General features: G+C 46.1%; 1 protein-coding gene across 1 annotated transcript in view; it reads right to left on the reverse strand.

Annotated features, from left to right (window-relative positions):
• Positions 1-12,500, reverse strand: part of cep131 (centrosomal protein 131) — a 61,348-nt gene that overhangs the window by 29,378 nt on the left and 19,470 nt on the right. The window contains exons 17-20 of the mRNA XM_063221926.1: positions 7,675-7,791; positions 5,980-6,009; positions 3,444-3,546; positions 1,006-1,207 (exon numbers count right to left, since the gene is read on the reverse strand). Of these exons, the coding sequence (XP_063077996.1) occupies positions 1,006-1,207; positions 3,444-3,546; positions 5,980-6,009; positions 7,675-7,791 (452 nt within the window). The remainder of the gene's footprint in view (positions 1-1,005; positions 1,208-3,443; positions 3,547-5,979; positions 6,010-7,674; positions 7,792-12,500) is intronic.

Below are 12,500 nucleotides of genomic sequence, written 5' to 3' on the forward strand. Positions count from 1 at the left end.
AAAGAGAGATCTGTGTATCTCAGTGAATTTGTTTACGCATCAACAGTCTTGTCTGAATGACCCCCTGCCTCCTACTGTGTATGAGCGTGCGTGTTCATGTGGGAGTGAGTGTCTGTGTGATAGTATCGGTGTGTGTGTGAAGGTGTGATAGTGTGATTGTGTGTGTGTGTGTGTGTGTGTGTGTGTGTGTGTGTGTGTGTGTGTGTGTCTGTGTGGGTGTGTGGGTGTGTGTGTGTGTGTGTGTGTGTGTGTGTGTGTGTGTGTGTGTGTGTGTGTGTGTGTGTGTGACTGTTGAGTTCAGTTTCCTCATTTCCTGGTGTCTGTTGGCAGCCTCTGGCTCTCCAGCTGCTGACTGATGTAATCCAGCCGACAAGAGTGTGACACAGTAGACATAGTGTGTGTGTGTACAATATGTGAGTGTGTGCGTGTGTGTGTGTGTGTGTACAGTGTGTGTGTGTGTGTGTGTGTGTGTGTGTGTGTGTGTGTGTGTGTGTGTGTGTGTGTGTGTGTGTACAGTGTGTGTGTGTGTGTGTGTGTTTGTCTGTATGTGTGCGTATGTGTGTGTGTGTGTGTGTGTGTCAGCTTGGCCAGCTCTCTCTCCCGGTGACACTGCTGGTCTCTCTCTGGAGTGTGTGCATGTGTGTGTGTGCGTGCGTGCGTACGTGCGTGCGTGCGTGCCCGTGTGTGTGTCTACCTCTGCTTGGCCAGTTCTCTCTCCCGGTGACACTGCTGGTCTCTCTCTGGAGTGTGTGTATATGTGCGTGCGTGCGTGCGTGTCTACCTCTGCTTGGCCAGTTCTCTCTTCCGGTGACACTGCTGGTCTCTCTCTGGAGTGTGTGTGTGTGTGCGTGAGTGCGTGCGAGCGTGCGTGCGTGCGTGCGTGCGTGCGTGTCTACCTCTGCTTGGCCAGTTCTCTCTTCCGGTGACACTGCTGGTCTCTCTCTGGAGTGTGTGTATGTGTGTGCGTGCGTGCATGCGTGCGTGCGTGCCCGTGTGTGTGTCTACCTCTGCTTGGCCAGTTCTCTCTCCCGGTGACACTGCTGGTCTCTCTCCTGCTCCAGCTGTGCTCTCAGCTCCTCCGTCTGCTGTAGGTATCTCTGCGCTGCTCTCTCGTCCGCACGCGATATCTCAGCCTCATGCAGCACACGCAGCTTATGGAGCTCCTGCTTATGGCGAGAGATCAGCTTCTGGATCTCTGGCTCTAAACCTACATGGAGAGGGGAATAGAGAGAAGGGAGAGAGAGAGAGAGAGAGAGAGAGAGAGAGAGAGAGAGAGAGAGAGAGAGAGAGAGAGAGAGAGAGAGAGAGAGAGAGAATTAGTATCAGCTTCAGAAGCTCCGGAATCTCGGGCTCTAAAGTACACCTACAGAGAGATGGGGATAGAGAGAGGGGGGAGAGAGAGATAATGAGAGAGATGTAGGGGAGAGAGAGAGAGAGAGAGAGAGAGAGAGAGAGAGAGAGAGAGAGAGAGAGAGAGAGAGAGAGATGGGTGAGAGAGGGAGAAATGACATGACTTCTTGCATCATTATTTTTCTATGTGGCCTTTCTGCCTATTCAATCGATAACTTGAAACCTTCTTTGCACACAACACGTCAACACTGTGAAGCTGTTTCCATTGTGCAGAAAAACACTACGATGTCACTAAAGGTATTGACGTCCTGATTGCTAGAGTTATTATGACGATGATAAAGGTCTAGATTTATTGATTTATAAGAAATCCTGGGTAATAAATGTATTATAACGATGAGCACTACGATGACATGTAGATCCTCCCTCGGTGCAGATACAGGAGGCACATTTACAACTGCAATAGAAGACAATAAAGATGAAGAACGAGGAGGTAGAGAAGAAGAAAAGCAGCTGTTGTGCAGCCGGGGCTCGTAAAAGAAGATACACATACTGTACAGTACTTCTGTGTACGCACTTTATTGTCTTTGGCTATTACTACATTACATTACATTTACCCAATGCTTTTTATCCAGAGCCATTTACATTGACTATTTTTCAGGGTGTTGCTTACAGTCCCTAGAGCAATGTGGGATTTGGTACCATGCCAAAGGGCACCTCAGCCATGTATGGAGGTGAAGGGAGAGGTCAGGTGGGATTTGAACCTACAACCCCCATATTAAAAGTAAGGATAGACCGATATATATATCGGTATCGGGTTGATATTTGCATTTCTTTAAGTGTATCGCATCGGCCGATACGTGTGTGGTTTTGGCCGATACGCAATATTTATTATTTTATTTCATTCAGGGTTTTTTTTAAAGCACCAAGACACTTTATTTTTTTATTACTTGATTGTTAGACATTACTTGATTGTTAGAGTGGGCGTTTAAATGTTACAAGTTCTACCTCAATTTGATGATGTTAAAGGAATATTTATTTTTAACTGGAACCTGGAATATTTGTCATTTTTTAATCTTTTTTTTTAAACCCATATCGGCCCCAAATATTGGGTATCGGAAATCGGGTATCGGCCAAGGGTGATGAAAAAAAAAAAATCGATATCGCATCGGCCATTAAAAAACCTGTATCGGTCGACCCCTAATTGAAAGACCAACTCCCTAGGCCACGGCTATTGAGTGAGTGTGAGTGTGACTGCACAGAGGATACTGTATGTCGCTTCACTGTCATGTTTCGTTTGCTGTGGCCAACTTGGACAGAGTTTGTGGACCAATTTTGGTTGACATGGTTTAAAGCTCTGTTTTGTCCATATTGCCGACGATATCGTTGCCTTGGAGCAGATATAAAAACATCAAGGCTGAGGAATACAGACTAAGAAGAAGGTGTGGCGCAGCCGGATCTCATAAAATAAGATGCGGCTAGATAGTTAGATAGTTAGACAAATATGCAGCGACGCAGTTTGTTGTCTTTGACAATATGCCAATGTGGGATTGCACAGAGTATGCTATCCAACACACCAGGAAGTAGTGGCGGGGGTCATTTGAGGCAACGTCAGAGGGGAGTGAACTGCTATTGTGCACTATACACTATATATTGTTGTCATATGCAGCCACAATTTATCTTTGGCAATATGGCAGTGAGTGATTACAAAGCTGTCCAACAGACCAGGAGCAAAGGGGGGGGGTCATTTCAGGCAACGCCAGGGGGGAAGTGATGTGAAGTGCTATTGTGGGGAAGGGGACGGGGGGGGCTTGGGGATGGGTGAACTGCTATTGTGCAAGGGGGGACTGCTCTTAGGGAGGGGGTGAACTGCTATTGCTATGTGTTTGTTCGTCTGTATTTAGATATTTTTTTTACCTTTGATGGTGATCTGTACTGATATTTATATTTATAATACAGTATACTGTATATTGTGTATTGATATTCATATTTTATTCATACAGCACCTATGACGGTGATCTCTTTATGTATTGATATTTATATGTATTATACAGTTTATATTGTGTATTGATATTAATATTTTACTCGTACGGCACCTTTGACGGTGATCTCTTTGATCTTCTTGGTCTTCTCGTCGATCCACTTCTCACGCCGGATCTTCTCAGTAGCACTCATCAACTCCTTCAACTTCTTAATCTCCTGAGGAGAGAGAAAGAGAGAGAGAGGAGAAGAGAGAGCGAGCGAGTGAGCGAGAGAAAGACAGAGAGAGAGAGAGAGAGAGAGGAGAGAGAAAGAGAGAGAGAGAGAGAGAGAGAGGAGAAGAGAGAGCGAGCGAGTGAGCGAGAGAAAGACAGAGAGAGAGAGAGAGGAGAGAGAAAGAGAGAGAGAGGAGAGGAGAGAGGAGAGATAGAAAGAGAGAGAGAGGAGAGGAGAGAGGAGAGATAGAAAGAGAGAGAGAGGAGAGAGGAGAGAGAGAAAGAGAGAGAGAACAAACGAACGAGAGAGGAGAAGAGAGAGGAGGAGAGAGGAGAGAGAGAGAGAGGGAGAGAGAGAGAGAGAGATTAACATGTGGTGCTCCGCATGACAGTCACAGTATGCGGGTGCACAGTTGGTGATGGGGGCACGGGGTGGATTGGTGATGGGGGGGGGTTGGCTGTGGGGGTTGCGTTGGAGAGATGTACAGATATAGACAGAGTTTGTGGAAAAAGTGAGAGAAACGAGAAGAGAGGGATGGGTGGAGAGGGAGCATGGGAGGGAGAGAGGGAGAGAGAGGAAAGAGAAAGAGGCTTTTGTTAACGGCTCCAGCCATTCCAGCTCATGCCCCAGGCATGCTCACAGTCACAAGTGATCTGGTCCCACACCCAAACACCCAAACACCCAAACACCCAGACAGACACCCACCCACCCAGACAGACAGACACCATCCCTACTGAGGCAGGGAGGGGAAAGAAAGTCTCCATGCCCCCATCTACTGTATCCCCACTGAGGCAGGCAGGGGAGAGAGAGAAAGCCTGAACACCCCAATCCACCCACCCATCCCAACTGAGACAGGGAGGGGAGAGCCCACTTTAGGAGGGGCTGGGTCGTCCACTGGGTCACTTTAGGTTGGGCTGGGCTGTCTACTGGGTCATGCTGGATTGTGCGCTGGGTCACTTTAGGCTGGGCTGGGTCGTCTACTGTGTCGTCCACTGGGTCACTTTAGGCTGGGCTGGGTCGTCTACTGTGTCGTCCACTGGGTCACTTTAGGCTGGGCTGGGTCGTCTACTGTGTCGTCGACTGGGTCACCTTAGGCTGGGCTGGGTTGTGTACAGGGTCGTCCACTGGGTCATGCTGGGTAGTCTGCTGGGTCACTTAAGGCTGAGCTGGACTATCTACTGCGGGGTTGGGAGCATATGTCTCAATGGCCATTTACGGCCCTCGAAGCCGTTTTATCTGGCACCCATACATCATTTTAATGTTATGCAGCTTCACATGAAGTATGACATATTTTGTAAAGGAATCTTGGAAATTCCATTTGCTATACAATTAAGCTATATTCAGGGGACTTAGAGAAGGTGGGGTCTGTTGTAAAGGTGTCTGACTTCAATATAGACCTTAAATGCAGGGGGAAATCCTGGTTTGTGTTCATAGTAGGCCCTCAGAGGACTTTTACGGCCCTTGGAGCAATTTGAAGTGGCCCTTTGAATGAAAAAGACTCCCCACCCCTGATCTACTGGGTTGCCTACTGGCCTGGGCTGGTTGTCTACTTGGCTTTAAAAAGGGGGGCCCCGGGGAAAACAAGGCATTCTACTGTGTGTGTGTGTGTGTGTGTGTGTGTGTGTGTGTGTGTGTGTGTGTGTGTGTGTGTGTGTGTGTGTGTGTGTGTGTGTGTGTGTGTGTGTGTGTGTGTGTGTGTGAGAGCGAGACAGGGTCATGCGGGTGCCAAGAGTAACAGTTTGGGTTATCTACGGACTTAGATGGGACTTTGGGTGGAGGGGGGCTAAAAAACAATTACATCATGGGAACATGGGAAGGCAACACACACACACACACACACACACACACACACACACACACACACACACACACACACACACACACACACACACACACACACACACACACACACACACACACACACACACACACACACACACACACAAAAAGTGTGCACACACACATGCTCTCTCTCTCTCTCTCTCTCTCTCTCTCTCTCTCTCTCTCTCTCTCTCTCTCTCTCTCTCTCTCTCTCTCTCTCTCTCTCTCGCACATTCACACTCACACACACACACACAAACACACACACACAAAGCGTGCACACATGCATGCACACTCTGTCTCTCACACACACACAAGACCATAATGCTCCATACACATGCAGCAGCTAACGTGCCAGGACACACACATGCAGGGTGGAATACAAGCACTACACCAGAACAGGGGAGAAGGGGGGACAACAGTGATCGAAGAACAACTGAAGTGACAGCCTGGCAGAAATCAGATGAGGGACACGGATAGAGAGAAGAATCTGAGGAGGGTGGAGGGGTGCTTTGTGGGAGAGAGATGGAGTGGGGGATGAGTAAATGAGGATGAAGTGGAGGATGGAGTGATAGAACTAAGTAAAAGAGAAGAAGAGAAGAAGAGAAGCGTTACCTCACACAACGGACCCAGAATTTGCCACACCTACAAGAAGCCAGAAACACAAGACAGAGAAGAGAAAATATCACACGGAAAACCAAAACACACACATTAGGAGGAGAACAGAGAGAGAGAGAGAGAGAGAGAAAGAAAGACAGAGAAGAGAGAAATACAGAGAAGAGAAAGAAAGAGGTAAGTGAAAAGAGAGAGACGAAAAAGAAAGAAAGAATGACAGTGAAAGAAAGAGAGAGAAATATATGTGAAAAGAAAGAAAAAGAAAGAATGAATGAATGAGAGAGAGAGAAAGAGGGAAGAGAAACAGGCAAGTGAAAAGAAAGGAAAAGAGGCAAAAGAAAGAGATTTTATAAAAAAGGAATAGAAGCTCTCTTGCAGCACACACAATTAATGCAACACACAAAGTCACAGAAACAAAACACGCACACACATTTACACACACACACACACACCTCTACTTCACCCCAACACAAATGCACACATGCACCTCAGCATACAGCCAAGACTCCACCTGACTCCTGTCATTATCAGACCAGTCCAGCCCTAGCGCTAGCTCTGGCTGCCCCTCTGGCGGCATCTAGTGGCCAAACTGCAGTCCTGCACCATGAGGCATCAGCCGCACCATCTAGTGGCCAAACTCCAGTCCTGCACCATGAGGCATCAGCTGACGGCAGTTCTCTTTGGCAAGGGCTGCAGATAGCAAACCCTGTATTGTGCTCACACAAACACACACACACACACACACACACACACACACACACACACACACACACACACACAGTCGCGCACACACACACCCACGCACGCATGCACACGAGTACGCACACCACACGCATGTATGTACACACAAACACATGCACACAAACGCTCCTAAGGGAGGCAGCTGGACTCTGCTAAATGATGCCTTGGCACTGAGACGGAGCGCAAAAAAAACACCAGAGCTGGCAGGTTTGCATTTCTTTTTTCTTTACTTCTTTCTCGTTTAAGATGCTGTAGCCTTTGGCAGCACCTTTGGCAGGCGGGCAGGTAGACCTAACAGCACACGCACACGTACACGCACACGCACACGTACACGCACACGCACACTCACACACACCTTTAGCAGGCGGGTAGACGTAACAGCCCGAGAGGGCCACACTGGCAACCTGCCCTATCAGGGGAAAACTTGGGTAGAGGACAGGGAAACGCTTTAGTTGTGTGTTTAAAAGTAAGCTGTGGGTAGAAAAGTGAATGTCTACCAATCAAAAAATATGGGGGAAAGTTAGACCGAATACTTAATCTAATCAAAATGTGTTATCGTAAATCGGTTGTTAAGTCCCAGCTTGAAAAAACGTCAGGCCTCTGGGGGAAAATAAACCAACAAAAACACACATGAATGTTCTGGCCCCAGATGTGACTATGGCCACTTTCCAGGAACTATGTGTGTGTGTGTGTGTGTGTGTGTGTGTGTGTGTGTGTGTGTGTGTGTGTGTGTGTGTGTGTGTGTGTGTGTGTGTGTGTGTGTGTGTGTGTGTGTGTGTGTGTGTGTGTGTGTGTGTGTGTGTACGTGTGTGTGTGCGTGTGTGTGTGTGCACGTGTGTGTACTGTATGTGTGTGTGTGCACGTGTGTGTACTGTATGTGTGTGTGTGTGTGTGTGTGTGTGTGTGTGTGTGTGTGTGTGTGTGTGTGTGTGTGCGCGTGTGTGTGTGTATTACCATCTCGTGCTGCTCCTGCATCTGGGAGATCTTCTTGGTGTATTTCTGGTCCACCTGCTTCAGCTCAGCTACGACGCCCTCACAACGCTCACTCAACGCCTTCTTATCATCTATCAGCTGAAGAGAGAGAGAGGGGGAGAGGGATGGAGAGAGAGTGGAGAGACAGGGGAGGGAGAGAGAGAGAGAGGGGGGGGGGGATGGAAAAAAGAGAGGGGGGGGGAGATTGGGTTGTAAGGTCAGACAGGCCTGTCAGTACCTTCTCATGATGTGTCTGCAGGATAAATATCAGGGTAGTGTCGGATTGTAAATATGGGGGGAGTAGGAGATTGTTGACAAGTCTGACAGATAACAGAAGTCAACAATCAACACGAACAACAGAAATTGAAGTCAAGTCAAGTCAAGTTTATTTATAAAGCACATTTCATATGGCTTACATAGACTCAATGTGCTGTAAGATTAAAAGGAGGAAAAGTAGAAAATTTAAAAACAGCACTAAAACTGAGTGAAAATATAAACATATATAATAATAGGTAGAAATAAAACAAAATAAAACCCATTGCAATGATAAGACCTTTTAAACACCAAACACTAGACTAGACACATAGTCTGCAAGGGCCCAGAGCAAAATAAATAGAATAAAAGTAAAATCAAAGTAAAAAATAAAACACATAAAAACCCTTAGGAAATAAAACAATGTCAATAAAAATCAACTCAACCAAAAGCTTGTGTAAATAAAAACGTTTTAAGACCCTTTTTAAAAGCGGGAGTAGAAGTCACTGACCTTAGTTCTAGGGGGAGGGAATTCCAAAGGGTAGGGGCACAATAACTAAAAGCACCATGTGCAGTGTTGGTGTTAATTTTGGGGACGCATAAAAGACCTTTATTTGATGTTCTCAACGAACGGGTAGGATGGTATGGAGGGATGATGTCAGAGATGTAGGTAGGGGCCAAGCCATTTACTGCTTTAAAAGTGATCAGAAGTATTTTAAAATGTATTCTTTGTTGTACAGGCAGCCAGTGAAGAGATTTCAGAATTTGGGGTGATGTGTCCAAATTTGGATGTTCTTGTCAGTATTCTGGCAGCTGTATTCTGAATGAGTTGGAGTTTGTTGAGTGCCTGTTTAGTGAGCCCGGCATATAGGGAGTTGCAGTAATCAAGGCGGCTGGAGATAAAAGCATGAACTAACTTTTCAGAGTCCTGAGGAGACGAGAGGCCACGTACTTTAGTAATATTTCGCAGATGGTAAAATGCCGTCTTAGTGATAACAGATATATGTTTGTTAAAATTAAGATCTGTATCAAGGGTCACACCCAAATTTCTGACATCATCACAAGGTATTACCTGAAGGGGGGCTAAAAACGTACAAAGATGTTCTCTACGAGCCTTGGGGCCTACAACTAAAATCTCTGTCTTGCTGTCGTTTAACAATAAAAAAGTCTGACCCATCCAGTTTTTGATGTCTGAGACACAACTTATTAGGTCATTTACTGGACTGGGGTCGTCAGGGGAAAAAGAAATGTACAACTGGGTATCATCTGCATAGGAGTGATATGAAAGACCATGGTGCCGGATGATATGCCCAAGTGGTAGCATATATAAATTAAAAAGCAGAGGGCCCAGGATTGATCCCTGAGGTATCCCATGAGAGGTATCCATAGAGTCAGAGAAGAAATTGTTAATAGTGACAGAGAAGGATCTCCCATTTAAATAAGAAGTGATCCAGGCAAGGGCACTACCGCAAATGCCGATTTGATCTTGTAGTCGTTGGATTAAAATCGTATGATCCACAGTGTCAAACGCAGCACTTAAGTCTAGAAGAACCAGAACAGATACTTTATGGTTATCAGTGGCCATTTTAAGATCATTGACAACTCTGATCAAAGCAGTCTCTGTACTATGATTCACACGGAATCCAGATTGGTAGGCATCGAAAAGGGAGTTGTGGGACAGATAAGAGTAAAGCTGCTTGTAGGCAACCTTCTCAAGGATTTTACCTAAAAATGGTAAGTTTGAAATGGGCCTATAACTCTCAAAAGCTAAGGGATCAAGGGTATGTTTCTTTAACAGAGGAGTAACCAATGCATGTTTAAGACAGGAAGGGAAAGTACCAGAGAGGAGTGATGAATTAACAATATTTAAAATGTCAGTAGCTAAACAGCTGAAGACCTCTTTGAGCAATTTAGTAGGTATAGGGTCAAGGGAGCAGGTAGCAGAGCCTAGCTGTCGAACTATCTCTCCTAACTCATCTTGATGAATAGGAGTAAAACTGGGGAGACAGGCTTGGCTGGGCAGAAATTGACATGGAGAAATGTAGCTGACATCAGTATTAGACGGTATGATATTGCTCCTTATAGTTAAAATTTTATCACTAAAAAAAGTTGCAAACTCATTGCATTTCTCTACAGAGTGGAGCTCTGTAGGAATTGTAAGTGGAGGGTTGATAAGTTTATCAATGGTATTGAACAGTATTTTAGCGTTATTTGAATTTTCAGCAATGATCTGAGAGAAGTACTGCCTTCGAGCTTTCTTGATTTCATTGTTATACATAAGAATATGATTCTTATAGTTTACAAAGTCAGCCTGCAGTTTAGATTTACGCCATTTTCGTTCGTAAATGCGACAGATTCTTTTAGATGTGTTAATTGTCTGTGAGGTTCTCCAGGGTGACCTACGTTTTCCTGAGATAGTCTTAACATGCAATGGTGCAATACTGTTTATAGTTTGCATCACAGCAGAGTTAAAAGACTTGACTAAGGTGTCGCAACAGGGGGATACAATAGAGTCACAAACAGAGCCCATGGGGGAGACAGATGGCACAGATATCTGGCTCAGGTCACATGACCGAGCAGCATTAAAGGTCAAAATAAAATTTTCTGGGGTATCTTCCCTGATCCTGCGTCTGAGAACCTTTTTCACACCAGATACATGTCTAGTCGTTGGCCAGGAGACACTAAAATATATACAGAGGTGGTCAGAAAAACCAACATCTAAGGTGCCATTTATAGAGACGTCTAAGCCTTTTGAAATGACCAGATCTAAGGTGTGGCCATGGCTGTGAGTAGGGACAGACATATGTTGTGTGAACTCGAAGGATGACAAAAGCTCTGTGAACTGAATTGCCAGGGAGTTAGCCATGTTATCAACATGAATATTAAAATCACCAGAAATAAGAATACAGTCATAGTTGGTCACAGTATTAGATAAAAAATCCTCGAAATCAGAAATAAAACCCGCATTATATTGTGGTGGACGATAGACTGTGACAATGAGTAAATTATTTGATTGCCTCAGGGCTAAATATTCAAAAGCAGCATATGGACCAAAAGAAACAGTCTTGCAGGGAAGCATGTGAGAAAAAAGGGCTGCTACACCCCCCCCTCTCTGATGTTCACGAGAGCAGTGGGCAAAGGAAAAGTCAGGTGGTGATGCCTCAAGAAGTTCATAGTTGCCTGAGGTATCAAGCCATGTTTCAGTAAGGAACATACAGCTTAATTTATGGGAGGTGATAATGTCATGTACCAGAAATGTTTTATTACGAAGTGATCTGACATTAAGAAGGGCCATCTGTAGGTGATGAGAGGGGCTACTTATTGCCTGTGTAGTTTGATCCCCAAGTGATACAGCAGGAGAGGGAGAGCTGCAATTATCAGCAGGACCCATAGTAGAGCTGGGTGTGTTTGTGAACTGGATTGGGTCATGCTGTGTTGAATGTCAAGGTGTGCTGAAAGCAATGAACTGAATAAAGTTGGTGGTTAGCTCTAGTAGGCCCAGTTTGTTTGGATGCACCCCATCAGATCTATATAAAAATGATTTGGTCCAGAATATATCAAAATTAGCAATAAAATCATGACCAGCTAGATTGCAGAATTGTTTCAGCCAGGTATGGAGACTATGCAATCTGCTGAAACGCTCTGAATTACTGGAGCTAAGTGGGATAGGGCCTGACATTATGCAGCGTTTCCCGAGGCTTTCAACAGTGAGACATAACGTCTCCAGCTCATTCTGTAGCTTCACAGAGTTCCGGGCCATGACGTCATTTGTCCCCACGTGAGCAATGACAGTGTTTACGGAAGAATGTCTGTTCAATAGAGACGGAATGAGATGAGAGATGTCAATAACCCTTCCTCCCGGGATACAGTACGTGATAGCACTAGGAATAATCAGATCTCTGACAATCGAATCACCAACAATGAGAATTTCAGGAGGGCATTGAACATCGCGGTTAAAGTGTATAGAGGTGCGAGGAGGAAGTTGTAGACCATCTGGACGCTGAGGGACGCTGTCAGCCGTGGACAACGCCGGTGGTGTTTGACACGGGCTACACAAGCTAACGACACCAGCATCATTAGCCAACAGAGGCATCGCAGTAGCCCGATGGCTTGACAAGCTATCCGCTGTTGGAGATGTAGAGGCCATGCAATCTGCTGCGGCCATCGTTGGAGAAGAGATTCTGAGCCGCTTATCAGAAACGCGCTCTGGACTCGAGCCGTCGCTGTCTGCAGACCTGTTGCGCTTGGAGGTAACTTTGCGAGCTACATGTTGACGCGGTGATGGATGGCCTGGCCTGAGCCGCTTATCAGAAACGCGCTCTGGACTCGAGCCGTCGCTGTCTGCAGACCTGTTGCGCTTGGAGGTAGCTTTGCGAGCTACATGTTGGCGCGGTGATGGATGGCCTGGCTGGATAGCAGGCGAGGGGCAAGATTCGCTGCCCTGTTCATCCGGACATCCAGATCCACTCCGACGTGGGGCAGGCGACGTAGGGAGATCAGCAAGAGGAGCAAAGGAGTTGTGGAGCACTAGATCCGAAACAGCCCCAGTCCGACAC

This window comes from Engraulis encrasicolus, chromosome 17 (assembly GCF_034702125.1).
Source record: "Engraulis encrasicolus isolate BLACKSEA-1 chromosome 17, IST_EnEncr_1.0, whole genome shotgun sequence".
Lineage (NCBI taxonomy): Eukaryota > Metazoa > Chordata > Actinopteri > Clupeiformes > Engraulidae > Engraulis > Engraulis encrasicolus.